The 16,959-nt window shown below is 49.2% G+C and overlaps 1 protein-coding gene across 3 annotated transcripts in view; it reads left to right on the plus strand.

Annotated features, from left to right (window-relative positions):
• The window catches only part of Gsg1l (GSG1 like), a 189,859-nt gene that overhangs the window by 153,209 nt on the left and 19,691 nt on the right, over nt 1–16,959 (plus strand). For 2 of the 3 annotated variants that reach the window (XM_060366861.1, XM_060366863.1), the window contains one exon: nt 12,037–12,204. The exons of the other annotated variant lie outside the window; for it this stretch is intronic. In XM_060366861.1, the coding sequence (XP_060222844.1) occupies nt 12,037–12,204 (168 nt within the window). The remainder of the gene's footprint in view (nt 1–12,036; nt 12,205–16,959) is intronic. 3 annotated transcript variants of the gene reach the window in all.

The raw sequence follows: 16,959 nt of genomic DNA on the forward strand, positions 1-16,959 counted from the left end.
TCAGAGCTTGGACTGTAACGTGATAATGTGGCTTATTGAAAGACCAGCTCAGCCTGTGCCTAACCAACTGTGCCGGGTGACAGCACAGCTCAGGCAGGACAAACAGTGACTGGCCTCTGCCCTCCAGCTCTCCCGGGTCTCGCCAGTAGGTCACCACCTCCTCACCTCCCAGGCCCTTCTGGAAAGGTCAAGAGAGTGCAGATGTAGTCCTGAACAAACATTTTCCCCCTCTGTTTTGCTCTTGATTGAAATGCATGGGGAAGAGGGCCTTCCCAACTTAGCACACATGGCAAATGCCATTCCAAGCAGTCTCTCTTCAGACTGCAAACTGGAGCAGCCAGCCCTAGCGGCACGCTCCTGGATCCTAGCATTTGGAAGGTGGTGCCAGGAGGATTGTGAATTTGAGGGCTACTTATGAGATCCTGTCTCAAATACACACACACACACACACACACACACACACACACACACACACACTAAAATTCAGCCCAGGACACACAGGAGAAGAGTAAGTTGGGTCCCTGGCATGAAAGTGACCCTCTACACTAAGCCCCTTGTCCCGGGGAGTAAGGGAGCCTGACTGATGCCCCCGTGGCCTTTCCCATCTCCCTGGCCCCATGGGAGCTGGGACCTATGTGCTGCTTCCTTGTTGAGGACTACTGGACACCCATTCTGCAGGCTGGTCCCACTGCAGGTGCCTCTGCTGCAGTACTCTAGGGCTGCCTGAGGATCCCAAGACCATTGTGGAGATTTTGCTAGGCTGGCTGGTGTTCTGCCCAGAGGCTGCGTGGTCAGCAGAAACTCTGGCCTTCTTTAAGATCAGGACAACGAAAGGGCTGTGACGCACAGGTATCCTGATGGCCGTTACCTCTAAAGTCACTTGGCTCCTAATGTTCTTGTTGGGCTCAGAGGGTGGCCTGCGGCAGGCATTTGTGCCCTGACCCTAACAGCGAACCTGCGCCCTCAGTCTGCAGGTGTCTGGGGGAGGCCTTCCCCGATGCTCAGTTAGCATCCCCCCTCTGTGTGGGGCCTCATTAGCAGACCCCTGCCTACAGAGCCACTCCCCGGCATGCCTCTGCATCGCCTCTACGATTCTTAGGGGGATAGAGGAGGTGGACAGCCACACTCTCCTGTCACACCACCTTCTCTCTTGTCCCTAAGTGTCCACTCTGCTCCTAGCTGTGAAACCAGGCCAGCCACCCCCATAGTCCGTCCCTTCACCAGCTCAGCAAAGAACTGCACACGCCAGGAGTTTCCAGCCCCAGAGGCTCCAAGCTGTGTCCTATGCAGGCACCCGGGAGAGGGGTCTGGAGAAGAGGGACAGGAAGATAGGAGTTGATGGGGTATAGCCTGAGCCCCACCCCCACCCAGCACACCAGGGGACGGTGTGCTCTTACCGGCTTTTAATCTGTTCTCATTTCCTCTGGGTTAACCCATTTGTTCATTCATTTCCATAACCTGGTATGTGCCAGGCAGTGTCCTTGGAGTGATGGGCCTAGCAGTGAACAGGGCAAAGCATTTGGATGTGTGAGGGGAGCGGTAACCACAAACAAGGCAGGGCTCCCATTTCTAGGAAGTTAGGGCGGGCGGGCCTCCCGCTGCTCCTCCTCTGCATAGCTTAAGTCCTTGGCCGGGCCACAGTAAACAGACTGGGGAGATGCTGGAAGGTGGAGGGAAGCCGGGAGACTGGACGGAGGGGCAGCGCTCAGATGTACCCTCCCCAGAGTTGGAACTGACGGAGTGAACCCCGCAGACGTGTCAGGAGGCACAGACAGCCAAGGATCGGGAAGGGTCATGGTCTCGGTCACTTCTCCTGTCACTGCGATAAGCTGGCTGAACCGACTCGAGGGAAAACAGATCTGTTTCAGCTCACAGCTCGGAGGCACAGCCCATCCTGGGAGGTCGAGTTGGGGGGAGCTGGAAGCAGCTGGTCGCATCACACCCACAGCCTGGAAGGAGAGAACGACAAATGCGTGCTCCGCGTGCTCTCTCCTTTCCATGCTGTCCAGGACTCAAGCTGAGGGAACGGTGACATTGCTTTCAAGTGTAAAGTGACTTACTCAACGTAGTTCCTCACAGGCACATCCGGAAGCTGAACGGTGCCTCACGGCTGTGCCTAGATACTTGTTTTCCGGTAGATTCCTGTTCCCTGTCTGGTTAACAGTGAGCACTATCTCACCAGCTGCTAACAGAGACTGAAACCTGAAGGCAAAATTTCCCCGATCCAGGAAATCCCTGTGGCGCCCCACCCTGGGCAGCCCAGATGGCGCTGAGATGTTACCTTAGCAGCCCTGACTGAGGACCCCAGCTTCCTCACTTGCTGGGTGGTGCCGGGATAGGGAGCGCCACTCCCGGGTCGGTAGCAAGCCCTCCCACTCAGTGCAGTGAAGACCTTGTGGGATGTGTGGACTTGGGACTCTTCCAGATGTAACAAACACCCCATGCCTGCCCCTTGGAGGCACCGGGTGGGGAGCCAGAGATTGTGACAGTTTATTCAATATGAAACCACCTTCCCCATGGAATCACCGAAGGCCATGAGGAATAAGGTTACACACTCCTGTTTGTCTCTGTCAGGGCGTGTTAGCAGAGGTATGGTGACAAGCCAGAAGGCTGACCCCTGACCAGCAGAAGTCAGAGAATCCTTGCCACCTTGAATGACAGTGGTGCATAGTGGGAAACTTGGGTTCTTATGCCTACTGCTAGCGACCAGGTGGAACTCTCATTTTCCTGGCCAGAATGTGATCCAAAGAACCCAGCAGAAGCAGAAGGATCTCAGCAGAAATGCCCCACATGAGCCAGATGTGATAGCTCATCCCTGTGACCCCAGAATTCGGGAGGCAGAGGCAGAAGGATCAACGTGAGTTTAAAGCCAGCCTGAGCTACATGGTGCAGGTCAGAACTGCAAGTTAAGACTGTCTCAGGCAAATATACATCAGGAGCTGTTTATAGACCATCCCGCCCAACAATAGCTGAAAGCACGTTGTTAAGGTTAGCGTGCCAAGGCAGGCAGCATTAACAAATTCCAAGTGTTAAAAAATAATAGAAAGAAAGGGAAACCATGTAAAATGTGTTTTCTGGCCACAATAAAATCAAACAAAGATGGAGGAAAAATCAGGAAAACATTTGTAAACTGAAGAATATACACTTCTCAACAATCTCTGAAGCACAGGACAGGCCTCAAGAAAAAACTTTAAAGAACACTGAAATGAAACAATTAAAATACATCTCAAAAACCTGTGGAGCTAAAGTAGCACAGAGCGGGAAAAGATATTCTTTATCAAAGAGAAAGAGTGGGACTGGAGGGGTAGCTCAGCGGCTAAGAGTGCTTGCTGCTCAGTCATGAGGACCAGGGTTCAGATCCCAGCTCCTCCATATACAACCCCATCTCGGAGTGGGGTAGAGACAGTAAGCTCACTTCCAAAGTAGCCATAAAATACAAGCCACATGTTCAGGGAGAGACCCTGCCTCAAAGATATAGGCAAAGAGTAAGAGAGGGGGAGACACTTGCCTCTGTCCTCTTTGTACATACTCACATGCATGAGGCCCTGCACACATGTGCACGCGCAGTCATACACACTAACACAGGCACACACACATGAATGAACAAATGAATGCATTTTTAAAAAAAGTTTTCACTCCAAGATCATAGAAAAATGGAGCAATATAACCCCAAAAACAAATAAAAAAAAGATCAGAGCAGAAATCAGCAAAATTGAAAATGAACAACAGTGACCAAAAAAGTAGAGAAAAATCAATGAAGCAAAAAATCTGCTTTATGACGAATAAAACTGACAGACCCTTAGTGTTTTCCCAAACTGAAATGAAGTATGGCCATGACAGGCCCTGAGGACATCAAAAGCATATTAAGGACGTATTACGAATGGCTCGGGACACATGAACTTGACAATTGGATGGAACAAAGCATTTCTTTTAAAAGCACAGACTGGTGCTTCTCACCCAGCAGAAAATAAGCCACTTGTATATTCTAGTAACTACTAAGAACATTGAAATAATAGTTTAAAGATGCTCAGAAAGAAATCTCCAGGTCCGAGGTTGTGGAGAAAGGGGAACCCTGCTCCACTGCTGGTGGGAATGTAAACTGGTACAACCACTCTGGAAAGCTATCTGGCGCTTTCTAAGACAAATAGGAATAGTGCTTCCTCCAGACCCAGCTATACCACTGCTAGGTATATACCCAAAGTTTGTTCAAGTACACAAAAAGGACACTTGCTCAACCATGTTTATAGCAGCTCTATTTGTAATAGCCAGAACCTGGAAACAACCCAGATGTCCATCAACGGTGGAATGGGTACAGAAATTGTGGTATTTTTATACAATGGAATACTACTCAGCAATCAAAAAGGAGGAAATCATGAAATTTGCAGGCAAATGGTGGGATCTAGAAAAGATCATTCTGAGTGAAATATCCCAGAAGGAGAAAGACAAACATGGGATATACTCACTTATATAGACCTATAAGATATGATAAACATAATGAAATCTATACACCTAAAAAAGATAAGCAATTGAGCGGACATGGGGTAAGATGATCAATCCTCATTTAGAAAGACAGATGGGATGTGCATTGAACGTATGACAGGAGTCTACTGAGCGCATCTGAAAGACTCTAACTAGCAGTGTTTTCAAAGCAAAGACTCATGACCAAACCTTTGGCAGAGTACAGGGAATCATAAGAAAGAAGGGGAGTTAGTCTGTTGGGGAAAGGATAGGAGCTCCACAAGGACCAAATATATCTGGGCACAGGGTCTTTTCTGAGACTGACATTCAACCAAGGACCATGTATGGATATAACCTAGAACCTCCACTCAGATGTAGCCTGTGGTAGCTCAGTAACCAATTGGTTTCCCAAAGTGAGGGGAACAGGGACTATTTCTAACAGGAACTCGATGACTGGCTCTTTGGTCTCCCCACCCCTGAAGGGAGGAGCAGTCCTGTTAGGCCACAGAGGAGGGCTTTGCAGCCAGTCCTGAAGATACCTGATAAAACAGGATCAGATGAATGGGGAGGAGGTCCCCCCCATCAGTGGACTTGGAAAGGGGCACGGTGGAGATGAGGGAGGGAGGGAGGGACTGGGAGGGAATGAGGGATCGGGACACGGCTGGGATACAGAGTTAATAAAATGTAACTGATAAAAAAAAATAAAATAAAAAAAAAAAGAAAAAAAAAAAAAGACAAAAAAAAAAAAAAAAAAAAAAAAGAAATCTCCAGGTCCACATGATCTTACTGGCACATCTCGCCAAATATTTAAATAAGAATTAATACCTATTATCTGCCATATAATAGAAGATGAGAGAACATTTAGAAATTTACTTTATGAGGTTAGTATTATTCTGATATTAAAACCAGACAAAGAAAGTGGAAAAAAAAAAAGCAAGGCTAATAGTTATCTTGAATATGGTTTCGAAAATTCTTTACAGAAGAAGAGCAAACAGGAATCTGGTATATGTGAGAGGAAATATATATACCATCATTACTCAGTGATGAAGAATTTGAAACTCAGTGCCGTCTAACTCATTAGCAGCCAATAGAAGGGACATCGCATGATTGTATCAACCGATACAGGGAAAGCACCTGAGCTAGTTCATGTTCTTAAAAAATTCTCCCAGAAAATAAAGATGAATAAGGAGTTTCAACTTGATAACAAAAGCCATGAACACCTGTATACAGCACTGAAATAAATAATGCTGAAGGACCGTCTCTCTGTGACGTTGAGAATACCACTGTTACTCAGCTGGAAGTCCTGGCTAGCACAATTAGGTATAAAAAGCAACAAAAGCCATACAGATGAGAAAGGGGGAAACAAGCCAGGCCTATGTGCAGAAATAGCCAAGGAACCCACCGAAAGCTTCTCAGACTGCACCAGGTCGTTTAGCACAACCTTAGGCCGTGAGAAGAAAACACAGAGCCAGTTTTATTTCTATAAGCTTACAATGAAAATTTGGGCAAAAATAAAATAAAATAAAAACAATGATATTTCTACTAGAAAGAAAATCAAATGTATAGGTTTTAGATCACTAAAGCATTTCTAGAACTCATACGCTAAAAACTGAAAAATACCAATGAAAGAAATCATTTCTCTTAATAGTAGACCATGTGCATGGATCAAAATACTGAACATGAGGTCTATAGCCATTCTCAAGGTGGGAAACATGAGAATGTTTTTGTTTTAATCCCAGGTGTGGAGACATGGAGTTGCTTCACAGCAGCTGATTAGGATTTGCCTCGTGCTCTAGCAGAGGCATATAATTGCCAGCTACAAACAGTTCCTGTGATAGTGGGATGTTTGGAATTTTGGCGACTTTTCAGGGGGTATATAAATACTAGGGCCCCAAGAGGGTGGGTTTTTTGGTTGGTTGCTGTTGGTTGCATTTTGTTAAGTAGTTGTGTTCAACTACTTAACAAACAAGAAGAAACAAGAAGAAGGTGAAGATCAAACTTGCCCCCAAGGAGCTCAGTGACTCTAATCAGCAGGAAGTTGTAAAATCTTGGCTCCCAAATAATGACTTGGAAACCTCTTCATTTATTAATAAGCTTTAGGCACTATAGCTGGGCAGATACTCAGCTATTCTAGCCCAACTATGCTGGCCTGCTTCCCAGCCACGAGCCCTGTTACCTGCCGTCTTGGTCTTGTCCTGGCTTCTCCTGGCGACTCCCTCATGGTGACCCTCCTCCTCCTCCTCCTCTTCCTCCTCTTCCTCCTCCTCCTCTCTCTTTCTCTCTCTCTCTCTACCTGGGACCCCCCCTCCTCACTGGGATCAGAAATCCCGCCTCCCACCTTAACTCTCCTGCCCAGCTACAGGCTGTTCAGTTCTTTATTAACCAATCAGAGGTGATGGATAGTGATTTTCACACAACATTTAGACAGAGATGCTTCATAGAACTGACAGGGCCAACATGTGACTGCAACGACATACACAGAAATCAGTATTTGAATATCCAATGCACAAAACCATCCCCCAACAGGAAGTAGTCTAAAGATAACGTTTCCCCCTTTCCTCTCCTGTTTGCACTCCTATCTACTGTTAAGGGGTTGAAAGGGTGGAAGAAAAGAAGTGGAGAAGATGGAAGAAAGAAGAACCCACAAGGTATAAAAACTCTGGCTACAACTTATACATGTAGACAGGATATAATAAATGTAGATGGAAATGCAAAAAAGCAGAATAGCTAAGAATATTTTTAAAGAAGGAGAAAGTAGTGTGACTCAGTCTACCCAATTTCAAGACCTCGTATAGCTTCAGTAACCCAGACTGATATCAGTGTGAGCAGGGCAGGTAGACACATCCATCAATGGGACAGAAAAAAGGAACCCCAGAGCAGACTCAAACAAATACCCATCTAACTGTTGACAAAGGAGATAATCAGTTCAGTGGAGTGAGGACAAACTTTTCCCCCAAATGGTGCTGGAGCTAACAGAAAAGCAACCATCATCTAAATTCTGCATTAAAACAGATCACAGGCCTAAGCATAAGATGTAAAGTTATAAAACTTTTAGAGAAATATAGGAGGAAAACCTTTGAGAACGAAGGCTCAACAAACGTTTTTAGATTTCACATCAAAAGCATAAAAGGAAAAAGAATCAATCAGTCAGATTTCATCAATGTTAAATACTTTTGTTCTGTGTGTCACCTATTAAGAGACTGGCAAGGCATGTTACGACTCTAAGAGTGTCTTTAAACCAAACATCCGACAAAGGGCTGACATCTGATGTGGTGTTTGAAAAAGAAATGCCCCCTATAGGCGCAGGTATTTGAACACCTGGTCCCCAGTTGGCGGTGCTGTTTGGGGACTAAGGTGGTACAGCCTTGCTAGAGGCTACATCACTGAGGGCAGGCTTTGAGGTCCTGTAGCCCCACCCTACCTCCAGTTCCTCTCTCTGCTTTGTGCTTATGGTTGAGGATATGAGCTCTCAGCTTCTTGCGCCTGCCTCTAGGCCTGCTGCTGGCTGCCATGCCTTCATCCTGCCATGGCGGACTCTTGACCCCCTGGAACTGTAAGCCAAAGTAAGCTCTCTCTTCCTTGTGTTGCCTCTGGTCGTGGCGTTTCATTACAGCAACAGAGAAACAACTAAGCTATCTAGTACCTCTAAAGAACTGGACTCTGAAAACGAACAGGACAGCAAGAGCAACAAGATCCCCCACCCCCATTAGAAAGTGAACTGTCGAGGAGGTACACAGACCGCAAACGAGCAAATGAAAAGTTCAACACCTTTAGCCGTCAGGGAAAGCACATTAAGGCTGCAATGAGCTAGAACTTCGTGTCTCTCAGACCAGCTAAAATAGCAGATACGGACCCAGTCAAATGCTGGTGGGGTGTGGAGAGACACACATTTCAGCAGTATAAGAAAAAAAAAAACTTGATACAACCAGTCCCTGGAGGACTGGTAAGTTAAGAAAGCCAGCCCAGAGATGCAAGCCCTAAGATTCCACCTATATCAAATTCTGGAAATTGCAAGATTCTAGAAATGAAGAACAGACTTGTGGTTGCCAAGGACTAGAGGAGGGCAGGAAGAAAGTTGATGTGGCTCTGCAGTGGCGATGGGAGGGATCCAGTGTGCCCTGTTGTTCGACTGTGACTATGAGCACCTTGGTCCTGATACTGTATTGTTGTAACTGATGGAAACTGGCTAAAGACGGTACAACACTTCCCATCTCTCCGTGTGTATCATAGCTTCATTTGAATTTATGAGTATCTCAAAATTTTAACTAATTTAAAATTAGAGAATGATTAAAGAGGGGGAAAGGTTCCAAGAAAATTAGAGAGTGTGATGAGGACCAAGGTTCATTAGAGATGGTGAGTGGGGGCTGAGGAGGTGATACTGGAGGTGAGAAGTAAACAGCTGAGCTGGAAGCCTGGAAAAAGTGTAGACAGAAAAGTCCCAGGCCCCTGGGTGGGAGAGGTAGGGTGGGACAGGGGCTTTGGTGTTTTGAAAACAAAGGGGGTTGGGTAGTGGCTGGAGTATGCAATGCCGAACTAGCTCAGGGCAGTACTTTCTTTGAGTGGATGTCCTAAATGAACAGCAGATGCGGCGTGGATGTGGTATATATGCCTTGTTTGTGCCTGCCCAGAAGTTTCTGTCTGCCTCTGCTCCATCCCTACATCCTAGACTCCATCCCTACAGCCTTGGTTCCATCCTTACACCCTAGGCTCCATTCCTATAGCTTTGGTTTCATCCTTACACCCTAGGCCCTATCCTTACAGCCTTGGCTCCATCCTTATACCCTACACTCCATCCCGATAGCTTTGGCTTCATCCTTACACCCTAGGCCCCATCCCTATAGCCTTGGCTCCATCTTTATACCCTAGACTCTATCTCTACAGCCTTGGCTCCATCCTTATGCCCTAGGCCCCATCCCTATAGCTTTGGATCCTCCCTGTCTTAGTTAAGCTTGAATTTCTATGATCAAACACTACGACCAAGAACGAATTGGAAGGAAAGAGTTTTTTCCATCTTACTCTTCCAGGTAATGGTTCATCAGTAAGAGAAGTCAGGACATGAGCTCAAACAGGGCTGGAGCTGGAGGCAGAAACTAAAGAAGCCATGGTGGAGTGTTGCTTACTGGCTCACTCCCCAGGGACTGCTCAGCCTTCTTTCTTATGCCATTTGCAGCCACCTGTCAACCAATAATTAAGACAATGCACCCACAGGCTTGTCTCCGTGATGGTCTTATAGAATGCATTTTCTCCGTTGTGGTTCTCTCTTCTCAGATAACTCTAACTTCTGACAAGCTGACAATAAACTGCCCAGGATAATCCCCATGGCCTACGCTTCATCCCTATGGCTTAGGCACCATCCCTTCAGCCTTTTTTGCTTTGCTCATATCTCTTCCTGGAGATTTTCTTCTTTACCTTATGGCTGGGACTGTCGAGGCGGGGGGGAGTGAAGGCGTAGTTAAAGCTAATATTTCTTGCTGTAAGGAACAAAAATTCACCTCAAAACTGAACTAACTAATGAGAAAGAAGGTGTTTACATAGATAACTAAATAAAAACTTCTACTGCTAGTGGCAGAAAGCCAATACAAAATGGCTGATGGGGAAAAAAAATCCAAAGGAAAGGATGTGGGTTTCCACAAGTGAAGGATTCAAGGACAATGGTGCCAGCTCCTTGATGCCTCTGCTTTCTCCTGGGCCAACTTAAGTCTCAGGTTCAGTGGTGACAAGATGGTCCCCAGCAGTTTCTGGCAGACACCTCACCAGCTCAGCAGCCCAGGAGAGACACGGATTGCTCTCCACTGCTCCAGTCAAAGTTCTGAGATGGTATCTCCTGACCCAGACTCAGGCTGCTGGCCCATCCCTAAGGCCTAGTCAGGTGCTCACCCCTAGAGGCTGAAGGCAGGCCAGATCCACTCAAACTATGTGGCCTGAGAGGAGGCAGGGACTGTCGTCAGAAACGGGAATGGATGCTGGGCAGGCCAAACTAACACACCCCGAAAGTCTCCAAACAGGCTTGCTTCTTTATTCTTCCACCTCAGCTTTCAAGCTTCTGTCAGGAGACACCCCAGACTAAGCTGGCATTGCTGTTCCATTGCTCAGGAGAGCACTTGATTGGGTCAGCTTTGGCCACAGTTATTTACAGTCTCTCTCTCTTTTCTCTCTGTCATCTCTCTCTGTCATTTCTCTCTCTCTCTCTTTCTCTCTCTCTCTCTCTCTCTCTCTCTCTCTCTCTCTCTCTCTGTGTGTGTGTGTGTGTGTGTGTATAAAACACATTAAACACTTTAATGGGCAGGAAGTCCTTAGAGAGGCTGACACCTTAAAAATGTCTATTACAGACACTCCAGGCTTCTAGAAGAACTGAATTAGCTCCAAAAGATGTGAGGAACCTATTAGTGGGTTAGGCATGGGAGGAAATAGGTGATTATTGAAGATCCATTTGGGAAAGGCCGAATCCATAGACTTTTCCTTTACTTTCCTTCTGGGGTTCACTGAGGCTGTTGTCAGAGGCGAGGCAGGGCTGCCCTGATAGCGGGGTGGCTAGCAGTGGTGGTATTCGGAGCCCTATAGGTAGGCTGTTGGCAGATGGAAGCCTGGAGCTCTCCGGTACTACGGTGCTGGGAGAGCAGAGATGAGCCCATAAAATGAGATCAGCAGAGATCAGCAGCCGGGATGAAAATCAGGCCAGTGGGAGTGGAGCCAGGTGGGTTCCCCAGGCCTGGCTCTAAACGTGAGTGTACAGTCCAGATGAGAGGAGGAATCGGGCAGGAGGCCATTTCTAGAACTGAATCTGGCGTTGGGTAAGTTCAGTACACTCATCAGGTGAGGCAACCAAGCAGTTCCCAGCTACAGGGGGAAAGATACAGAGTAGACAGCCAAGCGGGACATGGCAACTTCGTCTCCCAGAGGCAGAGCTTGCGGACTGAATTATAAAGAATCGGGAATAAGAATGCCTGTGCAGAGGGATGGCAGTAATGACAGTGAGCCTGTCCTGAGCACCTTCATGTGTCAGCCACCAGCCTGGTGCAGTTCAAGGATCACCCCCTTTAATTCCTGCCACAACCATGCTGTCCACAAGACTGGACATGAGGAGCACATGGCACAGAGGTCAAGTATATTGTCCAGGGGTATACCAGAGCAAAGGTAACCGTAACCCTCATGCTAAACATGCCCACCTCCTTCTCCAGCATCAATGTCAGTATCTTCAGGCATCCCCACGCCAGCATCCCTGTCTCCCACAGTGTGTCCACAAACTCTGCTGCCTCATGCCTCTATAGCTTGGATGTACTGTTCCCTCCTCCTAGGACGCTCTCCAGCCAGGACTTCTTCCTCTTCCCAGGACCAGCACGGTCATCACTGTATCCTGGATAACTGTCCCGGATTATCTCTCTCCTTGCTCTTAGAGTAATGGCTGAGTAACGTGTCTTTGTCACACTGCAAAGATCACTGTCATTCTCCCAGGTCAAAGTGGGGTGGTAACCAAGCCTCAGGGCCTGCAGCTGAACTAGGTAGACAAATGGTGCGCGGGTGAGGCTCCTTGTCTCTGCTCACCCTCACTGTGGCATCTCTCTCTTGGTCTCTTGGCAGCTTGGCCTGGGGTTCGTTTACCTGCTGCATGGCGGCGTCTGTCACTACGCTCAACTCCTACACCAAGACAGTCATTGAGTTCCGGCACAAGCGCAAGGTCTTTGAGCAGGGCTACGGGGAGGAGCCGACCTTCATAGACCCTGAGGCCATCAAATACTTCCGGGAGAGGTCAGTGCATACAGGGTCACCTCTGGCCAACGCTAGCAATTTGAAGCCCAGGGCCCGATCTCAGTAACCTAAAGACCCCATTCAAGACTGGAACAGATAAATTGACTGAGGTGATTTTGGAACTGGGACAAACTGGGTAAGATAGAGTATGGACTTTTAGATTTGGGGAGCAACAAATGTTTTGTGGGCACAAGATTGCTTAGGACTTATGTGACCAGATTACGGGAAACTCAAAAAGGAACAACATGTGAGCGGTGGCCATTCAGCCCCAGATTACTTCAGCTGCAATCAATTAAAAAAAAAAAAAGAGGCTTTAACTGTGCCTTCCTGTGTGAGCCCTGTAATGGGGCCATTGAAAGGATCAAGTAGGGTTGGTGAGAACCACCAAAAGTTGGTGACTTCTCAAGATAAGGGACAAAACCTAATCACCTATGTCTTCAGAAGTGATCTGAGAACAAAGTAGGTGGCAACAGATAGTGCGTGGGAGGCTAGATGGATAAGTGGATGGATGGATGGATAGATGGATAATGGATGGATGGATGGATAATGGATGGATGGATGGATGGATACATGGATGGATGGATGGATGGATGGATGGATGGATACATGGATGGATGGATGGATGGATGGATGGATGATAGCTGAGTCCCTGAATGGATAGATGGTGAGTTGAATGGTTAGAATCTGGATAAGTAAGTGAATGAGTAGATGGCTGGGTTTCAGAAAGACGGATGAATGAGAATATGGACAGATGAGTGAATGGGTGGGTGGGCATACAAGGGAGCTGATAGATGGATAGATAGATGGACAGGTGCATTGTTGGATGAGTAGATGGATAATTGAGCGATTGGACTAGTGGATGATTGGGTGGGTGGATGGAGAGTCAGGTAGGTAAGTAGATAGGCAAATGGGTAGGTGAGTTAGAAGGATAGATTCATAGAGGGAGGAACACATGGCAGGAGAGGCAGGGAGATGGGTAAAAGGATGGATGTCAGGATTTTAAAACCTGGAGACCCCTTTAGTCAGAACTCCTCACAACTATTCTTCTGAAGGCCCTCAGAGCCTCAGCTGGGGGCACCCTGGGATTTGGTCCGTGCCCTGTCCGCTCTCTGTTTAGTGGTCCTGAGCTCATCTTGTTCTTTCCTCTTATTTCCTAACTCCATAAAAAGTCACTCCTGTGGGCTAGCCACCCTGCCCAGCTTGGATGCTGGAATCTCTTCCGGAAAGTGCTGCTCTCATTACTCTCTCCTGCATGCCCGGGAAGCAGTCCCACCCAGCCACTGCTGCCCTCAGAATTCTGTCCACCTCCTGGGCCAGCGGTAGCTGATGGCAGCGGAAGCCAGAGCAGAGGTGCCTCACATCCTGATCACACACAGCTCATCCGGCCTGAGCTCCTACACAGTGGGATTCTGGGCCTGGGTCACCACTCTCAGCGTTTCCCAGCGCCGGGGATGGAACCCAGGGTCTCACGTAGGCATGACTACTCTCCCACAGCCCAGGCCACCTCCCCCTGAGTGGAAACCTAGACAGAGCCAGCTGCTCTGGTTGTCTCACGTAGCTGTGCCAGGCCGTGCGTCTAGGCATCTAACAGTACGCTCATGACCTCCCAGTGAGCTCCATTAGCTTCCTTTGATAGATGAGAAAAATGAGACCCAGAGATGTGAAGACACTTATTTAAACCTGCACAGTGGGAAGGAAATGGGCCCAGGTCTGTGCAGCTCAGCCTGGGCCTTTTCAGATCTGGCCATGTCCCCGAGGATCTGGCCACTCAGTGGGAAGAAACACAGTCATCAGCAACCCCAGGCGCCTGCTTGTGTCCACACAGGTGTCCTTAAACCATGCGCATATCTGCCCAGTGCTACAGGCAGTGTGTGTGGGGGGGTGCGGGGGGCAGGGCAGGGTCCTTACTGCAGGTTGAGGGAGCTTTCTGAGTAAGGGCTCCATCCGACTCAGGAGTCAGCCTTCTCAAAAGCATGGTGCTTGCTACAATGTCCAGGAAGCTGATGTAAGTGGTGGCTGAAGGCCTGGGCCTCCTACCCAGAGGAGACACTGCAATGAGCTTGCGCTCAGTGGAACCCAAATCCTGTGCCAAACACACCTTTCCTGATCCCTTCTTCCTTCCTTGTTTCCTTTCTCCTCTCCTGTGATTCTTGAAACCACCTTCCAGATGAGCCCTGGACCCCGTCCTTGGGTGTTGAGTGTGCGGTGGAGAATGAGGCAGAAGCAATTCTTTCGTTGGGCAGAGCCAAGGGGCCCCAGGGGCACACCCTCAGGATATGTGGAGGACCAGAGAGAAGACTGGGCCGGGAGACTCTTCCAGGCAGAGGCAGAATGTGTATGTTGCACGGAGTGGAGGATGGGCCCCTCTCTGACTACTCCACATCTTTCTCTGACTTGGTCTTTCCCCTTGCTTCATCCCTTCTCCCACAGGCACTCTGAAACTTCCCTTTGAACTTGTAGCACTCCCTCTGGGATACACACTAGCTCACCCCTCTTCCTGGTCACCTTTCTGCATGTGTGCACCACATACCTATGCTGGGGCTACTATTACCTGGTGCCACTTATGGCACCCCACGACTCCAGGGTTGTGCCTGGAGTAGGTGTTTCCCTGGTGGTCTGGGGATCCTTGGGAGGCCCGAATGCTGCCTCCATCCTGCTTGGTCTTTAGCTCCAGCCTCCTCATCTGCAGACACAGCATCCTGGCGGGGAGGAGGCTGTTCATTCCCAGCACGGCCAGGAGCTTGGCCCACACCGGGCATCAGTAGCCAGGACCTGAGGAGGGCACCGCTCAGTGCTTACAGCCTTAGTGTACGGCCTGAAGCCCCAGTGCCCCATCAGCGCCGCTACTGTTTGTGACACGTTGCTCCCATCCACCTGGGGAAACTGCACCCTGCGCCACCGCCAAAGGAGCAGCTCAGCAATGCACACATCAGACCCCGGTTCCCGCAGCCTGAGACTGCTCAGGCCCTCCATGAGCGCTTCCCGGCATATGTGCGGAATATCACTTTGCACATTCATAACTTAACATTATGCAGAGGTTCATCAAATTTGATTTCCCCTTCCCTCCAAGGAGAATGTTTCAGCTCTGCTGCTCTGTTCTATTTTCTTCCCTTCCTCTCCTCTCCTCCCCCCCACACCCCGTTCTTTGCCTACAAGCAGCTCAGAGCACATGGCTTTGTTGCATGACTTTTGCAGGGCTGGAAGCCCCTGGCAGTGAGACTCACAGCGGGAGGGCCATTGGGAAGCAGAGGGTGTCATGGTCTGATATGTCCCTTCACTGCTGTGTGACTCAGCTGTAGGCACCAAACAACTCTGGGCACAAGAAGAGAGCCCAAGGCCCTTGGCATCTGGAAACGCTGAATGTCTTGATCCCCTGTGGTATACTGGGCTCGGGGCCTGGCATTCGAAGGCTCTGTGTGTGTGTGTGTGTGTGTGTGTGTGTGTGTGTGTGTGTGTTTCTATCTATTCTCGTCTGGCCTCTGAGTGCAGCATAGGCTTGGAAACCACTTGCTTAGGACAGAGGCAGGACAGGCTGACCCTTAGCCCCTAAATAACCCCAATGTGACTCCATCGATTCCCACTGCATCTCTAGGGGGTGTGGGTAAAAGTGTTGTCCCTCGTCCACACATGCCAAGGTGAAGCACAGAGAAGAGCAGCATTGTTCCCAAGGACACACGGCGGGTTAGTGCCATCCCAGGCCACCTGGTTACCATGCCATTGCTCCTTGGGCCTGATAATTAACGTGCGGCAGGTGCAGAGTAGCCCAGGCAGGGAGGGGTGGCGAGGGGTCTCCAAGTGGAGGAGCCACAGTGTGAGGGGCAGGCTGGTGCAGGCTGGGAAGTGTGAGCATCCTGAATGATGGTGGTCACAGCGGGGCGCTGGCTCCTGCTACCCACGTTGCCATCATGAGGGGAGGAGTCCGTGTCCCTCTCTATCTATCCTCCTAAGGTCTGGGGACAAGCTGCTACCCTGGGAAGCTATCGGGCAGGTGGGCTTGGGCTGTCCCTTTTCTACCTCGTCCTCACTGTCACCCAGGTCCTTCTTGAATTTTCTCCGCAAGAGTCCTTCAAAGGTGCAAGGGGCTATTAGGCAGATTCTGAACGGCCAGGGGCTTTGAAACATTGTGGGGTGTGAGCATGTGTGTGTGTGCTTACGTGTGTGCATGTGCACACGTGTTTACACATATCATTCCACAAGAAGGGGCAGGTAATGCCACCAGGCTGGCTGATCCGGCCCCCTGGCCGCTGGACTGGCAGCTGGAAGTGGAGTGTCCCACGTCTGTGTAGCCTCTGGAATTCAGGAGTCCTACTGTCACGATGCCAGCTGTCTCCAGGGAGGGAGTCTTAATTGGCCTCCTGGGGAGTGGGTGGGAGCCGCTGGAGGCAGGCAAATATTTGCAGATCAGGTTCTCTTGAATACTTAAATGCTCAGATCTGGTTTAACAGCATGCAGGAGAAAATAAGACCTGTTGGGTTGGACCCTGGTAAGAACTCAGCCACGGTGAACAAGCACCCTGCCTCCCTGTGGGTGCAACCGCCCGTGGGAGCTGCATGGGAGGACATTGCCACTCAAGGTAGCCTCCTGCCACCTGCTCGCCTCGTGATGACTCACTGCACACGCGCATTCCTTCCCTCGCTCACCATGTGCAGCCTTTCGCTTTGCTCTCAGTGCGAGTCAGCCTCTCCCTCCGAAGGGAGCTTCTTCTCCCTCTTCAGCCTGTCCCGGCACCTGAAGCCACAAGGGCTCTCTCTGCGA

Source organism: Meriones unguiculatus, chromosome 14 (assembly GCF_030254825.1).
Source record: "Meriones unguiculatus strain TT.TT164.6M chromosome 14, Bangor_MerUng_6.1, whole genome shotgun sequence".
Taxonomy (NCBI): domain Eukaryota; kingdom Metazoa; phylum Chordata; class Mammalia; order Rodentia; family Muridae; genus Meriones; species Meriones unguiculatus.